The following is a 15,969-nucleotide window of genomic DNA, read 5'->3' on the forward strand; positions in this document are numbered from 1 at the left end:
ACGTCCAGACACGTGCAACGTGAAAAAATCTTTTGTTGCCCAAAATGTCAGCAGAACCACAGACTAAGCACACTAACAAAAGGTGTATGGTTCCAAAAAAAACTCTCCAAACATTTGTTGAACACAGTCTGTACAAGCCCGTGCAGGTCTTAATGTCAGGTTTGGTTGGATTGCGGGTAGGAGGCTGCTGGAATGATGACTATTATCTGCATCCTGCTGAAGTGGGAACTCTTGGCTATGGAATCCACGAGATAACGTGTTTGACGCTTCGAGAGAGGCTGTCTAAAACTAACATTTTGTCTTGTGAAATCATGGGAAACTGATAGTTGGCAAGTACTCTGAAATCAAATGAATTTGGTACTCGCAATGTGTGACCTTGTGTCATTTCTGCTTTGGTTTTTATGGTAGCACAAAACCTGCAGACCCACATATATTAATCATTAAAAAAATCTGCCTCTTACTATTATAGCATTATTCATTATCTTACTGCATTATTCACCATTTTTATCTTGATAAACAAGATAAAAATGGTGGACATTTTTGGCTTAGTTTCCTCCTGACTCACAGACCTTCTGTTTGCAGGGTATAGAAATGTATATGAAAGTTGGCTTAAAGCAGTGATTCTGAGACATTTTGGCCATCCCCTAGATCAGAGTCCAAAAAGTAAAGCTTCACACCCACCACCGGATTATTGAATTATTATCATTTATTTATGTTTAAACTGCTCATTTTAGTTTAAACTGCCCTTTATTATATCTTTTTATTGGCCATTATGACCAAAATGGCATCTTTTTGTTCACAGTGCTTTGTGCCTGTTTGCCTGTGAAAATAAGTAAACCTATAATTTACTCACCACCCATTTTCATTAATAATAAAGAACCAGCCCAGCTGAACTTTAATAACCTGAGGTTAGCAAGACAGCAGCAGCAAACTCTTCACCGTTTATTTTTATCATTCAATTTATTGTGTATTTTGACCCTGGTCTTCCACCGACGACGTGCTGTAGCTATGTATCCCACCACTATTGCTTGACCCACAGTTTGAAAAGCACTGGCTAAAAAAAGAAAGCTTAGGGCTCAAAGAGAACTAAGGGTTATTTTGTTAATCATGCAAAGCTACTCTAGGAGAGTCTAAGAAAAAACATATGTGAATTGGAACGATTTATTTCTCTGTGCAAGACATTTAATCTCTCTTTGTATACAAAAGGTGCTTTATAAATAAAATCTCCTCATCTAGAAACATCTAGTACTTGGCTATTTAAGGATAGTTTAGTTCGTGAGAGTGACCATGATTCATCAGGGATGACTCAGTTTCATGGATGAATCAGAATGAGTGTTGTAGTGTGCATGTCTGTGCACATGTGTGTGTGGGCTCCTCTCACATGTGACGATGACAGATTCAGCTATAAACTAAAGCCAGATATCACCTTGGTTTGGCAGTTTTCTATTTTTTTTTGTTGTATTTTTTTAACAAAAGTGCATTTTGTTGCCTTAAGTGCATTTTTCCCCATTTCAAAACAGCTCCAAACATCTGGCTAGTGCAAACAGATCAAAAGGTTTTTCTTAAACTCTTTTTGCTGTTTGTACATTTTTTCCTCTGCACATTTTAACTTTATGGATGCCAATTTAAAGAGAAAACATGCAAAAATACTTAAAGAAAGAATAATATTGATTTTATCTGCCTGGAGTGTTATATACATATAACACTCACTTTACTGAGTGCCTCTTCCTGTGTCTGTTTATCAACTGTTGACGATGAACGCTGCAGGAACTCACTCTCACCTTTGCTGGCCCACTGTGCCTCTATCAGCTCCTCCCCGTCCTGTTCCTGCACACCTTCTGATAGCATCACAGCTCCTCTCCTCTTTGTTGTTCGTTCACCGGCTTCCTCTTCATCGTCCCCTCCCTGAAGAATGAATTCTGACCTGCAGCGAAGGCACTGCAGGCGAATGCAGCTGTGACAGAGCTCAGAAACCCGGCGTTGGTTTTCCTCCACCACATTAGACAGTATGTCAATCAGAGCCTGGTCAGCAAAAAAAAAAAAAAATGTTTGTTAACAAGCAGGAAAACCAAGACATTTCTGCTCACTAAACAGTTCTGCAGGAGTCAAAGGTGGTAATAATACATTTTTTACAGCAGTTCAGAGATATACAAGCATTCTCCACACATTCCAGACAATATTAACTTTTTCCTGTAACTACACAAAAAAATTATATAGAAAATTAAAGGGTACCTATAATGCTTTGTGTTATTTTATGTCACAGATATACTGTTACAATAGAGGATTCTCATATCAAACATGGGCAGGCAATTTTCCCACGAGGCCGCATGAGAAACTGGGACTGTCATGGAGAGCTACATCTTAAGTTTGTGCGGTGCTCCACAACAGGCTGCACCTTATTATTAGACAATATGTCAGTCAGAACCTGATCAGCAAAATAAAAAATAAGAAATAATTCTGGAGGAGAGAAAGGTGGTAATAATACATTTCTGCCTGCAGCCCATGAGCTATACAAGCATTCTCTTTGCTTTTCTCTCTGACAGGCGACTGCAAGCTAAAAACTGAAGTATTTATATAAAATGTCTTAACACATAGGCGTCAAACTCTGGCCCGCAGCCTAATTACATTTGGCCCGCGAAGCCACACCAAATTACTATCAGAGCTGGCCTACTGGTATTATACAGCTAATATATATATTGTTTAGTATTAAGCTTTGCTTGTTCCATATTCAGTTTTTCAGCAAAACGTTTTTGAGTCCATTAGAAAAGATTTATTCTTATATCTGGAGGAATAAATATATTTCAATAAATATTAACGTTAGCCCGCGACTTTGTTCCAGTTTTGAGTTTTGGCCCACTGTGTATTTGAGTTTGACACCCCTGTCTTAACAGGATAGGAGAACTCGAGAAAATATTAGAATGGGTTTCCATAAACTACTACGTTTGACAAATTTCTGAAACTAGCAGTCATTCTTAGTTCTTTCCTTAAGTAGAACCTCAAGGTGCTCGTTTGGTTTTACACGTAATTCAGTTATGTGTGTATTTAAACATACATTACATATTAACTGAACAGCTTTCTGCTTTTAACATTTCATCTGACACAGGTTTTAGATTGTACTGCTGTTGATTGTCGTCAGGTACACAAAGGTAACATGGACTGAGCAGAGGACAGCCTGTGAACATGCCCAGACAACTACAGCATGTCCCAAGAAGTCAGTGGGTGGGTGTTCTTATTTACGTACACTGCTTCATTGTACGCACCTTGCACGTCATCCGCATTGATGTGTGGGAAAATTGACAGCACAAACAACCACTCCTGGCAACAGAAGTTTGTGTGCATGAATTTAAATGTGTGAGAGTTTTTCAGCTAACCTGCAGTGCTTGCTGAGGGTCATCATCTAACAGGACGTAGCGTCTCCTTCGTTTGTCCTTGCTGATGTAGTCAAAGTAAAGTTCTACAGCTGGAAACTGATTTTCTAAATCCTGAAAGATAGTCAAAGTCATTTATCAAGTTGATAAAAACATTATATTTTCCTTTATAGACGTAAAGATGTTAGAGATGAAGATGAAGAATCTCCTTTCATACCCCTCGGGTCCACGCAGCCTCAGTTGTTTCCACCTTAGCCAGGCTATCCAGCTCCAGACGGCATCTCTCCTGGCCACACTGCATGTCCATCTCAAGCACTAAGCCCTTTTTGATGCACAAGAACACCTCCCTTCTTCCCTTCCTCTGCCACTGACCTTCACCAAGCCCCTCCTCTTTGTCAGATAAGACACCAACAAGCAGAGGGTGACAAAGGTCCACTAAGAGAAAAGAAAAGTAGTAGTCAGAGAAAGCAGATCATAACTGGAGGAGATTTGTGCTGATTATCCTTCAGAATAACTGCATTTTGTTAAGTCGAGCACATATTGAGTTAGATACTGTTTAAAATGTTTCTCAATTTTCAACCTCCCTACCTCCTAAATCCTCTTCTTCTTCATGATTGGTCTCGCCACTTGCTGCTCTAGCAGACCTGTGGCTCTCTGGACTTGGCTGAGGTGAACTCACTACTCCCTGGCTCATCACCAGCCCATCTAACATGCTGTTATCCAAGGTGGACTCTGTCAGCTGAGGGGTCTGACCACCTTGCAAGGTGGACTCCATTTCCAGGTCTGCATCCACATCAGAGGCCTCATTTCTGGGTTCAGAGGAAAGAATAGGTGGTGGGAGGACTTCCGGGACCTTGTGGGAAGACGGCGGCAATGGCTGCTGCTGTGGGATAGATGTAGTGGTAGTAGCGATGGTGGTGGTGAGGCCGTTGGAGAGGGTTTGAGAGCAGGAGGTTTGCTGGTTAACAGTGGTGGTGAGCGTTAAGGGTGAAGCTCCATCTAGATGGTGTTCATATCTTAGCCAGTCTTCTCCGAGTTGTTCCCTGAAGCTGGACATGCGTTCAATCTCCTGCTGGTGCTGAAGGACGATGCCTAGAAGAGGAAAAAGAACAGAAAAAAAAAAACAAAAAAAAAACAAACATTCATGCTCGTATCCACCTCTATACTTTTAGTCTTGGACTTTGCATGACTTTTCTTAGTTGAGCATATGATAAGGTTATTTGATACTTTAGCAATATTTAACAAGAGCATACTCCATTACTACAGTACAAGGTAAATCATAATTTTTGCCTTTATGTTGAAACTTTAGACAGCAAACATGTTTTGACAACAAACCCTGTGTGGAGGACAAGGGTCTGGACTCATAATCAGTATCACTGGGTTCGGATATACTGGCCCTCCGCACTTTCACCTTACTCTGAAACAAAAATTGACAATTTTTCATTAAATATCAGAGAAAAGCACTAAAAAAAAGCATATCAACACCCAAAAGAGCATCACTCCCACCCTATTTTTCCTTCTGCGAAGGTTTGAGACAACCGCTTCGCCGACGGACAGGCTGTCACTCAGCTCCCCCATCCCACTAGATGCTTCCTGGTAACTGCGTTCTGCAGGCATGGTGTAACCTGAAGGCAAAGTCTGCACCTGGACCATCAGCGGCCCTGGTTTTGGCAGAACCTGCAGAGAAGAGTACTCCAACTTTACTACCACAAATGATTTTAAGTATTAATTCCACATTTTCTTTTCCAAATACAGTGCAAATAAATGTAGATTATACCTTGCTACAAAGTAGGGCTGCTCGATTATGGCAAAAATGATAATCACGATTATTTTCACTGAAATTGAGATCTCGATTATTTGACGATATTTATTTAACAATAACAATGTATTGAATGATGGCTTTAAAGATTGTCAAAAAATAATATAAAATAGTGTGCAAATACTGATAACAGTGCAAATCTTTGCAATATAAAAAATAAATGAAAAATGTAAACATCTATGTTTAGTGAACTTTGCAGTGTTGCTCTGTGGTGCAGCTACGACACTGTAGCAAAGTTTACACACTATGTCTACTTGATCCACGTCTGACTCCGCGAACCCATAATGTTTCCACACCACTGAAGTTTTTTTTACCTCTCTTTTCAACCAATGGCAGTCACTCTCCTCTCCAAATAACTTCTGCTTAGAGTTGGGGGACCTCTTAATCAGCGGTCCCCAACCCCCGGGTCCCCAACCCCCGGGCCTCGGACCGGTAGCGGGCCGCGAGAGTAGAGGCTCAGGTGTGAAATGTATAGTTTTCAGGGTTTTTAAATCGGCTTTCAACGTTATTTTGTTATTGTTTTTATTGTTTACTCTGTTTTCCTGGGTCTTTTCACGTGTGTTATGAATAAATTCTCTTTTTTTCGGTACCGGTACTAGTTTTATTTTGTTGTATTTATCCGCGACACCTTAAAGGCCGGTCCATGAAAATATTGTCGGGAATAAACCGGTCCGTGGCGCAAAAAAGGTTGGGGACCGCTGCTCTCAGTGTTGTGACGCGTGTTCGAAATGCAGAGAGGTGCGCTCGATTTGCCACACGGAGCAGCGCGAGAGTAAAGCACGAGGGAGGGGCTAATAATTGGCTCAGTCATTTTTAATGATCGTTGAAAGCCCAGATCGTAATCGTGATTACAATTCGATTAATTGGTATCAGCTCAGACGGCACTTTAAACAGACTGAACTCTCTCTTAATGCACCACCGCATAGACATTGCATGTTCTCCCCATCCTTAACGGACAAGGCATTTAACATATGGACAAAGCTTGGAATAACATCAATGGCTGCTCTTTTCACGGACAATATCTTTTCCTCATTTGAACAGCTGGTGAACAAGTTCAAGATCCCTCAGTCACACTTTTTCAGGTATCTACAACTCAGGAATTTTGTTGCTTCTAATACTGACTGCTTTCCGTCCTGTCCATGTCCATCCCTTTTGGATGATATTTTTGATTTTAAACCAAATGCTAAGCGGGTTATAAGTGATGTTTATGAGCTGTTAAGTGATTTTAGGCTGTCCACATTGCAATCACTTAGGGAACGATGGGGAAGTGATCTTGGCCAACGGATTGCAGATGAGACTTGGCATAAGATAATCAATAGAATTTCTTCGTCATCTATTTGCCTTAAACATGTGGTGATTCAGTTCAAAGTTGTTCACCGTCTCCATTGGTCTAAAACTAGACTGAGCAAAATCAAGGATGGGTTTGACCCCACATGTAACCGGTGCAAACGAGAGCCTGCTTCCCTATTTCACATGTTCTGGGCATGTCCAAAACTGGGTAGCTTTTGGAAAAGCATATTTGAAACCATGTCCAACATATTTGATGTTCCAATTGCACCCTGCCCGTTTATAGCTATTTTTGGGGTGGCGCCTTGTGATGCTAGTCTTTCCAAATCACACTCTGATCTTCTGGCCTTCTGCACTCTTTTGGCCCGTAGAATGATATTATTGAAATGGAAAGAGCCACTTCCACCTGTATATGGGCAATGGGTTAAGGATGTCATGTACTATACTCAGCTGGAAAAGATCCGCTACACTGTAAAAGGTTCGGTTCAGAGGTTTTATGGCACATGGCAACCTTTTCTTACTTACTTTGAAAGATTAAGTCTGGATACTATTGCTTAATGTGCGTGTGAGTGGGGTTTTTTTGGGGTTTTTTTGTTGTTTTGGTTTTTTTGTTGTTGTTTTTTTTTCCCCTTGCTGCTGTTCATTTATTTTATTATTTACTTTGTATCTGTAATTTTATTTTATTTTATCTCTTCTTTCCTCTCTGGCTGGGTTTTAGTTACACAGTTCTGGATGGGGGGGGGGGGAGGGGGGGGCAGGACTGTTTGTTAATATTGCCATAATTGTTGTTGGAAGCAATTCTTTGTTCAATAAAAAGACCTTGATCAAAAAAAAAAAACAATTCGATTAATTGAGCAGCCCTAATACAAAGTAAATAAATGTAGCAAGTAGCAACAATTTACACCGCATGAATTTTTGAGTCACTCTGAAGAGAATCTGCTTTAGTATCAAGCTTTTAAACTGTGAGATGATGAAGTGATGTTAAGAGTGAGACTCACTGATATTTCAGATGAGGACAGTAGGGTGCCATCAAGTTTGAGCTATAAAGAAAGAAAAAAGGGAATGCCTGAAATTTTGGGTGAAAACAAGAAAGGCAAAGCTCAAACCTTTGTGTGAATAGCAAAGCTGCACTTTGTGACAAATTGGAGAACAGATGACCCAGAGGCTACTAGAACTTAAAAACAATACTTTCACATCACATTTCCATCCTTCTTTGGAAATGTAAGGTAAACTTTAAAAGTATATATATGCATAATACATTCAGTTACAATTCTTATCACTCACTCTGGTGTTGGCAGCTTTTGGCGAGAGGTGTCTGACTGTGGAGGTGCGGTGGGTCTTCTGGAAGTACAGTGGGTTTCCTTCCAGATTCAACTGAAAAAAGACAGTAGAGTTTGCATTCTTAGCTACTCACCTATGGAAAAAAAACCTCCCAGTTTGAGACAAGGAGGCAGAAAATCTTAGGCTAGATTACATGACTTTAAAGTTTTTGTGTAAAACCTCACCATTAGATGTCAGTAGACTGCTGATTGAAGTTAACTGAATTCAACTCTTTTATTAGCATTAGCTAACTTCCTGGCTAATGTTAGCTAAGTGCTCAGATGCCACTGGTCAGCTGCGACGTTAATGCTGGACCACTATTGTTATGATGATGATGTAGGACCAACACAGGGATATCAAATCGTAAAGATTGTCAGTCCACACTTTACCTCAGCTGTCAATATATGTACATGCCTATTTACTGTGGGTGAGGCTATAAATCTTTGTGAAAAGAGTCTGATACAAGTCGATGAGTCAATGAAGTTTACTTCTATTTGATTAGCGCGATACTGAGGTGAGTTGTTCAAGATATCCTGAACGTTTCTGTCAGTGTTTTTGCTGCTGTTAGCTTCGGTTAGCCTTTGTTAGCTGCTGCTAGTGAAACTTAGTGAATAAACTGCCATACAATGTGGGAATGTAATCAAACTGTGTCACAGGGCTAAAGCCTAACATTAGCTGGCATAACATTAGCTTATAACCAGCTGTCATTGTTCATCCAGCTTTCATCAGCTGTACAGAAATGGGGGGATTTTGCATCTAATCTGTTGCCAGGTTTTTTGTGTTAGGGCCCTGACTTCAGTTCTGCAGGGGCTTGAGGTGAGGAAGAAGAGGATGATATTCTATTAAGATACTGGTGGTGTTGCCTCCTTCCTTCCTGTTTTCAGTTTGTCAGTGGAGGGGACCCCTTCTTAGACGATAAAACACAAAGTATGAACCTTCATATCTAGAGTCTGAAGGTGCATATACAAATTCAAATTTGCCTGAACACCATGGGAATGGCTACGAGTTCTCTCCTTCTTTGGGATGTATGTGGCCAGTCTCTAACCACGTAGATAAAATATGATTAGGCAGAACAGTGACGTCCACTGTATTCAAGATGTTTGTGGCACAAACCAGTGCCGGCGCCTGTGCATTTTTAATGGGTTAAATCTAAGTTTATAAGAACACATCAGTTTGTTGGAAGATGTAATTACACACTAATCTGTGTATATTGATGAGTACAACTTTATTTTTCTATAACATAAACTCAGAAAATGGCTATTGCACCTTTAAACCATTGTTTAGTTATGCCGCTATAAGCTCAGGCAGCTGGGGGACCTCAAAGTCAACCTCATTAGTATTTTCTAGAGATGTGAGGTAAAATGCTTCCTCTGTATCGCAATGTTACAGACTCTTTCAAAAAACAAAAACAAAAAACAAATACTGGATCCTGGTGAATTCCAACAGTTTAGCCCAGCCCCACTTTTGTAACGTTTTCATGCAAATCCATCCAAAATGGTTGAAGAAACCTGCTAACAAGCAGATTTAAAAACAATGAGCCCTAATCGCTTGACCTCACTGGGAGCAGTAACAAAGTGTCATGTAAATTTGATCATCTAAGGATAAATGTGTGCATGTGTGCATCTTTACTGTGTTGAGGCAGTGCAGCAGGGAGAGAGGAGCCAGCTGGGAATGCTCCAGCAGGATGTTGTAGGCCAGGTCTAAATGCTGGAGAGAAGACAACTGTTCCACGCCTGTTTTGATGAGAGATGCCAATGATGCAAGTGAATTCAAACTCATGCACAAGTTCAAGAGCACTGGTTTTAAAGGAAAAAAATGACCAAACATTAAGTTGTGTAATTAAATTCTCATGTTCTTTTCCCTTATTAAAAATGTCTCTGTGTGATGAAGAAAACTATCTTACAAAACAGTGGCAATAAAGTTTGTATATCTTCACGCTGCTTCCTCATCTACCAGCTTCATCACTATTTGGTCTCTTTGCTGAGAAGGTAAATTGGGCTTTAAGAAGAGTACGGGAAGCCTGCGACTGATAACAGTTGTTCCTACCGTTGATGGTTTCCAGTTCGTTGTTCCTGAGGATGAGTGTGACCAGCTTGGCCCTAGCACTCATACCGAGTGTTGGCGCCCTCTGCAGGCAGTTGTAGCCCAGGTTCAAGTGTTCCAGCTCAGTCAGAGCCTGGGCGAAAGCAAAAATAAAGTAAAACAAGATTACTGTAAATTGCAGAATAAACAAATAAAGCTTAGATTCTATGTAACCAAATGCTGATAGCAATCCAACCTTTAGGAATTCAGCACACTCCTGAATCTTGTTATGGCTTAGATCCAAAGATTTCAGGACATTCAGTAAACTCTGTAAGATTTGAAGTTGAGGTTGGAAAGAAACCTTATGCTTATGAATCAGTAATGACACATCTGTGTATTTGCTTGTCTCACCAGTGACTGGTCAAGGCAAACTATGGAGTTGTAGCTGAAGTTCAGGGTGTGAAGTTCAAGCCACGGTAGTGCTGAGCTCAGATCACCTCCACACAGAGAGAGCAGCTCCTAAAAATGCACATCATATAAATCACTGAGCTTTTTGGTCCTCTCATGAAACCTGCTCATGCTACCGGCTGGGAGTACCTCCAAGGAACTGAGGCTTTTTGAGCAGGTAAAAACCTCCAGCTGGGAGTAAATTCCTCTGAGGCCCTCGAGACAGTGAGGGGGGATTCTCTTCAGCTGGTGAGGAAGAACAAGCAGGGACGAGTTATAATGTAAAAGACCTGTGACCTTAAACAACAAGAAGTGAAAGTAGGAAGTATTCACACATTACCTCCAAACACTTCAGAGACTTGAAAGGGAAAATTTTTAACACAGACTTGAGCCTCACACCCAGCGGGTTGATGAGCTGCAAACACACAGCGAGTCAGAAATTAGTTGGCAGGGCCAACTTTTTGGGACTCAATGTGAAAGAACCAAGTTCTGGGTTAAAACCAACCTTGAGGGAAACGGTCTTCTGCAGGATGTCAAACAGGAACTGCAGCTGCAGCAGCGAAGCGGTGTCAGCTGGGTGGGAGGGCAGTGCGAGGAACCCGTGTTGCTGGCTCCGGGATAGCAAGTACTGCTCAAACAGCCTTGTGAGCTGCTGCAAGGTGGCAGCAGGCAGGGTCAGCGTGCTGCTGCCGTCCAGCACCATGTCACCTGAAGGGTGAAAGCGAGCTTTCATGCTTAAAGTAATCAGCCAGATTTGACTCACAAGTGACAAGTTAGTAGGGGTGGGGGAAAAAATCGATACTGTGTAGTATCGTGATATTTTGTTTGCTAATAATGTATCGATACAGGGACAGCAGAAATCGATATTTTGTTACAAAAAAGGTTTTTGTGGACTGGAACTCTGACTTCAGAGCATGTTGATCCTTTTTCTGAGCAAGAATCCTGACACTGTCCAAATGTGTTTAACTTTTTTTTTGGCAGCAATAAACATGACAGTTTACTTATTTTAATTTAAGACATGTTTTATTTTAATTAAGTTTAAAACTTTTTTTATTTAATGTAAAATTATATTTTGTTTTAATTTATTGTCAAATTCTTCAGTTGCTGAATGGGCTGCATAGTTTTTATAAATAGCTATACTTGTACCAGATGGTTGCATTCAGTTCAGTTGGACTAGACTGTAATACAAACCGTTCAGTTTGTCAACAATAAAACTGACTGAAATGAGAGAAAGACTGAGTGTGAGACTTTGATATTAGATAAAATGAATATTGATAAAGTTTACCTTTATGTACAGAATCTGAATATCGCAAAATATTTTTAAAAATTGCAATAATATCATATCGTGCGTTAAGTATCGTGATAATATCGTATCGTGGGATGTATGGTGATTCCCACCTCTGCAAGTTAGTCAGCTACAGAATGAATGAGTAGCTCCAATGCAGTGCTACAGATTTGGAAGCATCCACCTGAATATTATTGTTGTTGGATGTCAGTAGAGCTCAGTAATTTAGGTAGCTATGCCTCTTTTTCACCAACTTCTACTCAGCGCGACTCAGTTTTTAAGGTTTTCCATTAGGTGGTAGTAGCTGGTACCACATACTTTTTAGTATCACTTTGGCCCGGGTTCTAAGCGAGCCAATCTGAGCCAAAAATGTGACGTCAATGGACGGCATGCCGCTAATCGGCCAGGCAGCGACTACACTGAAAGAGACACGAGTGCGACTCCTTCCCAAGACTCAAACCTGCCATTTTTTAAACCTGGTAACAAGGGAAGTGTTTACACACGCCTCCCACCAAAACCTTCACTTGATGTGTTGTGTTTGTGGCGCATACTACTGAGGTCTTGAGATGTTTGGGCAGCCTTGCTGTAACGACCCCACCCACATTGAGATGGTACTTGTAACTGAAAAATGCAGAAACTGTGCAGAGTAGGTGCCAGTGGAAAAAAGGCTTTAGTGATCACAAACTTGGCAAATGGCTGAGTGTGTTAGACACACAAAAAATCATAATCAAACTACCGTATTATACTGTTGTTAGTGGTCTGATGTCGGCTAAATAATTTGCATTTCTGAAAATGAATCATTATCAGTGAACTATTAACACCACTCTCATTCATGTATTTAGTTCATATTGGAGAGTTCTGTGGACAGGAGGAACCTCAGAATAGCATCCCTGCTGTTTGGTGATGATGTGGTTCTGTTGGCTTCATCAGTGCATGACCATCAGCATGCACTGGAGCGGTTTGCAGCCGAGCATGAAAGCCAGCGACTCTGAGTCTGACGAAGCGGTTCACTGCTGGGAAAACAGTGCAATGCTCTATTTGGGTTGGGAAAGAGAGGCAGCCTCAAGGCGAGTGAGTTCAAATATCATGGGATCTCATTCACGAGTGTTGGGAAGCTCGACGGACGGTTTAGCGCGGCGTCAGCAGAAACCCGGCTGTTGAACCAGGCCGTTGTGGTGAAGACAGTTTCGATTTACTGATCCATCTACGTCCACAACCTTCACCTGTGGTCATGACTTCTGGGTAACAACCAAAAGAGTAAGGCAGTGAATACACCCTTTACCTGGACTGTGCCTTAGAGGTGAGGTAATTACTTAAGGCCCGGGCACAGAATCGTTACAACAGAGGCTCCACTGGACAGTTTCGAAAAATGTGAAGGAGGGCATAAATTTTGGACTTTTTATCAATTTTTTTAATAAGTTTATAAGTTTTTGTTCTAGTGATAAAAACCTCCCACATGGACATTCAGAAATTAAGTAATAGATAAACATTTAAATGACAGAAAAGGTTGTTTAAATTTAGCACTATCTGCTCCAGGAACTTCTTTTTACAGCGGGCCCATAGTAAAAATTACCTTGATGCCATTTTTACTGAAAATCACAGAAAATGAAAAGCACAGAAAATGATTTCCTATTTTCTATAAATTAACGAAAACTTAGTTTTATAATTACAGGACAGTCTCAGCGATGAGCAACTAAATCTTGTTCTGAAACTTTACACATGTATTTCTTACAATTTAAGCACACAATGCTTATTGACAGATTTCTTTCATTTAAAACAACAGCATTTCTTTATCGTGCATGGTTAAATCTGGGAACGCCTCTGGATCCCCCAGGAGGGACTCGAAAGTATGGCTGCTGTGAATGTGACCCAGCATCAGATAAGTGGAAGACAATAGATGGATGGTTGATTTCTCTCAATAATATAACACCCCCTTTCAAATAACTCCTCAGACAAATTAAAAGGAAAACATTATCTGTAAACAGACTGTAAAACCCCTACATTATTAATGAATAGGGGATTAGGCTGGCTCAGTTATTATCTCATACATCGTCTGTTGAAATAGCTTAAAGCGCAATCAGCTTTTGGGGTGGGGGGAAGGGTTGAAGGCTCTTAGATTATTATGTTTCCTCACAGAGCGAACCTGGATGGTCCTGAACCTGTCAACATGAGTTAGCCGCCTCATGATCCTGTGTCATGCTGCTGTTTTTGGACGGATCTTGTACGGAAAGGGAACAGTGTCACACTGGCACATACCGTTATTTCGGAGAAGCGTGGCCAAGCTATGTACGAGAGGAGAGTGGCCCGTCTGAAGTGCAGCCATCCTGTAAGAATTCAAGAAATAGTCCTGAGTACACAACTCACGGAAATTAAAAACAGAAAAGCTTGTCTTGCACGCGTTCAGTACGTTTCGTGCTGTTGTTTCAGCGGATTTGATAAAAACAAAAGACGACTACAGACAACTATACCACAGCCTCGGGCTAATAAGCACTTTTTCCGTGTTAATGTAGTTAGCGTTCAAAGCTTTAGAGACACGCTAACTGACATAGGCATCCAAAACTCTGCTATTGCTAGCAGTTAGCTCGGCTAAAGTATCCCGATAAGTAAGCAAAACGACATACCTGTGCAATGACAGCCGACAGCCGGATTGCTAACATCAAGGTGTTAGTTATAGTAGAGCATATTAATTTTGGCGCACAAAGAAACGCCACGTTATGGTGCTCATTTGTTATTGTGGCAATCAAGCGCAGAGTGATGTTGACATTTTTTACCTCCGTCACATGACGGAACTGAAAGCGTGTACGGTAGCCTCGTTATACCAAAAGGTATGACTCTTACGCGCCCATTAATAATAAAGTTTCTTCTTTTTTAAAATCGTTCTTCTTCTTCTTCTTCTTCTTCTTCTTCTTCTTAATATTATTATTATTCATAATAATAGTAAAAATCCTCACAGTTTGAATAAAGGCACACATTAAAGATAAATATAAATGTCACTGCATATAGTCAAAAGGTCAAACGTTCAGTTCAAGGTTATTATACTAAAATTAAACAAACATAAACTAAAACTAGATGTGCAAAAATTGTTGTTAACTGAAATAAGAATAAAAAGTGGCCCTTAAAAATAATAAAAATTAACTGAGATGATTTTTGTAAAATGTGGAAATTTACTAAAACGTTAAAAATCTATTTAGAGAAAATAAATATCATTAGTTTTCCTCTTTGTCAGTTTGGTAAAGTTTGTTATTACAGCTTGCCTGATGAGGCTTTGATGACCTGATACTTATGTCTGCAAGACTTAAAGTACTGGCTTCAAAAAGTGGTGCTTTTTTATTTTAATACCTATGCAGATTTTCCTGAATCTTGACTTCAGCATATGTCCTCTATATAGTATTACAATTTTTAAACAAAAAATTTTAAACAATAAAAACTAAACTAAAATGAGCAAACCCGATCAGGAAACTGACTGAATCTGAATTTTAAAAACAAGAAAACAGAAACAAAAATAAAACTGATTTAAGAAAATACAAAAGTATAATAGCTCTGTTATGATCTTACAATAATTCAAAAATACATATTTTTATACATATATAAGATGTAAACTATGGCCAAAAAATACTGAAAGAACGATTAAGACAGAGCAAGCCTATAAAAGCAGTTCTTTTCGTTCTACTTAAAAGGCACAAAAATAGAAACAGACGTGTAGAAATGCATAAGAACTTTTTTTAAAAAGAGATTTTCTACTTTTTCATCAATAAAAAGTTCTGTCATGTGCTAAAACATTTCTCGACATGATGTATAGTTGAAATTTAAACGTCTGTGGCCACTGGGTGGAGCACTTGCAGCAAAGAGGCTAGATTCCATATAATGGTCTGTATTAAATAGAAATAAATACAAAACTGCAAACAGCGAGGATATATACAACTTTCAGATGTCAAAACCATAGAAAATGAGCATCTGTGCATAAGTAGCAGTATATACTATATGTGTTTTAACTTTGTGCTTGAAAACCAAAAGCAAATAAAATAAAAATATATATATACATAAAGTTAAGATGAAGTCAGGCAGAAGTGTTGCAAATCTTACATGGACCCTTCAAAGGTCATGCACTAAAGACTTTTTCTGGCTTCTTCCCTTTAAAAGCCCATATAATAGGACACAGACCCTGTGGTAGCTGTGGTTTTACAGCTGCTGGCGGGTGTTGGTCCAATCAGATTCCAGCCATGGCAACCAATAAAAAACAGAGTTCGATGGGTGTCCAAGAGGCATCATTGGAGCTTGCACCGCATCTACTCATATCAAAACAGACCAGATTAAATTGAATTGAATTTGTGGTGAACCAACATGAGCTTGATTTTAGCAGGTAGGTCAACTATAATAGAAAGCAGAATATAAATCTGAATATAATCAAGAATACTGTGAAG

General features: G+C 39.9%; 1 protein-coding gene across 4 annotated transcripts in view; it reads right to left on the minus strand.

The window, feature by feature from the left end:
- The window catches only part of stk11ip (serine/threonine kinase 11 interacting protein), a 44,396-nt gene that overhangs the window by 24,954 nt on the left and 3,473 nt on the right, over window positions 1–15,969 (minus strand). For 3 of the 4 annotated variants that reach the window (XR_013095688.1, XM_076880459.1, XM_076880458.1), the window contains exons 2-17: window positions 13,805–13,872; window positions 10,769–10,971; window positions 10,604–10,678; window positions 10,414–10,509; window positions 10,228–10,335; window positions 10,073–10,144; window positions 9,841–9,970; window positions 9,424–9,527; window positions 7,759–7,848; window positions 7,473–7,514; window positions 4,875–5,045; window positions 4,704–4,785; window positions 3,957–4,460; window positions 3,586–3,803; window positions 3,372–3,482; window positions 1,782–2,022 (exon numbers count right to left, since the gene is read on the minus strand). Coding sequence is in view for 3 of the 4 variants with exons in the window: in XM_076880459.1 (XP_076736574.1) it covers window positions 1,782–2,022; window positions 3,372–3,482; window positions 3,586–3,803; window positions 3,957–4,460; window positions 4,704–4,785; window positions 4,875–5,045; window positions 7,473–7,514; window positions 7,759–7,848; window positions 9,424–9,527; window positions 9,841–9,970; window positions 10,073–10,144; window positions 10,228–10,335; window positions 10,414–10,509; window positions 10,604–10,678; window positions 10,769–10,971; window positions 13,805–13,872 (2,315 nt within the window). In the remaining variant the exon portion in view is untranslated. Of the gene's footprint in view, window positions 1–1,781; window positions 2,023–3,371; window positions 3,483–3,585; window positions 3,804–3,956; window positions 4,461–4,703; window positions 4,786–4,874; window positions 5,046–7,472; window positions 7,515–7,758; window positions 7,849–9,423; window positions 9,528–9,840; window positions 9,971–10,072; window positions 10,145–10,227; window positions 10,336–10,413; window positions 10,510–10,603; window positions 10,679–10,768; window positions 10,972–13,804; window positions 13,873–14,169; window positions 14,373–15,969 lie in introns of those variants that run through there. The other variant, XM_012922237.3, reaches the window with a different exon arrangement.

This window comes from Maylandia zebra, linkage group LG23 (assembly GCF_041146795.1).
Source record: "Maylandia zebra isolate NMK-2024a linkage group LG23, Mzebra_GT3a, whole genome shotgun sequence".
NCBI lineage: Eukaryota > Metazoa > Chordata > Actinopteri > Cichliformes > Cichlidae > Maylandia > Maylandia zebra.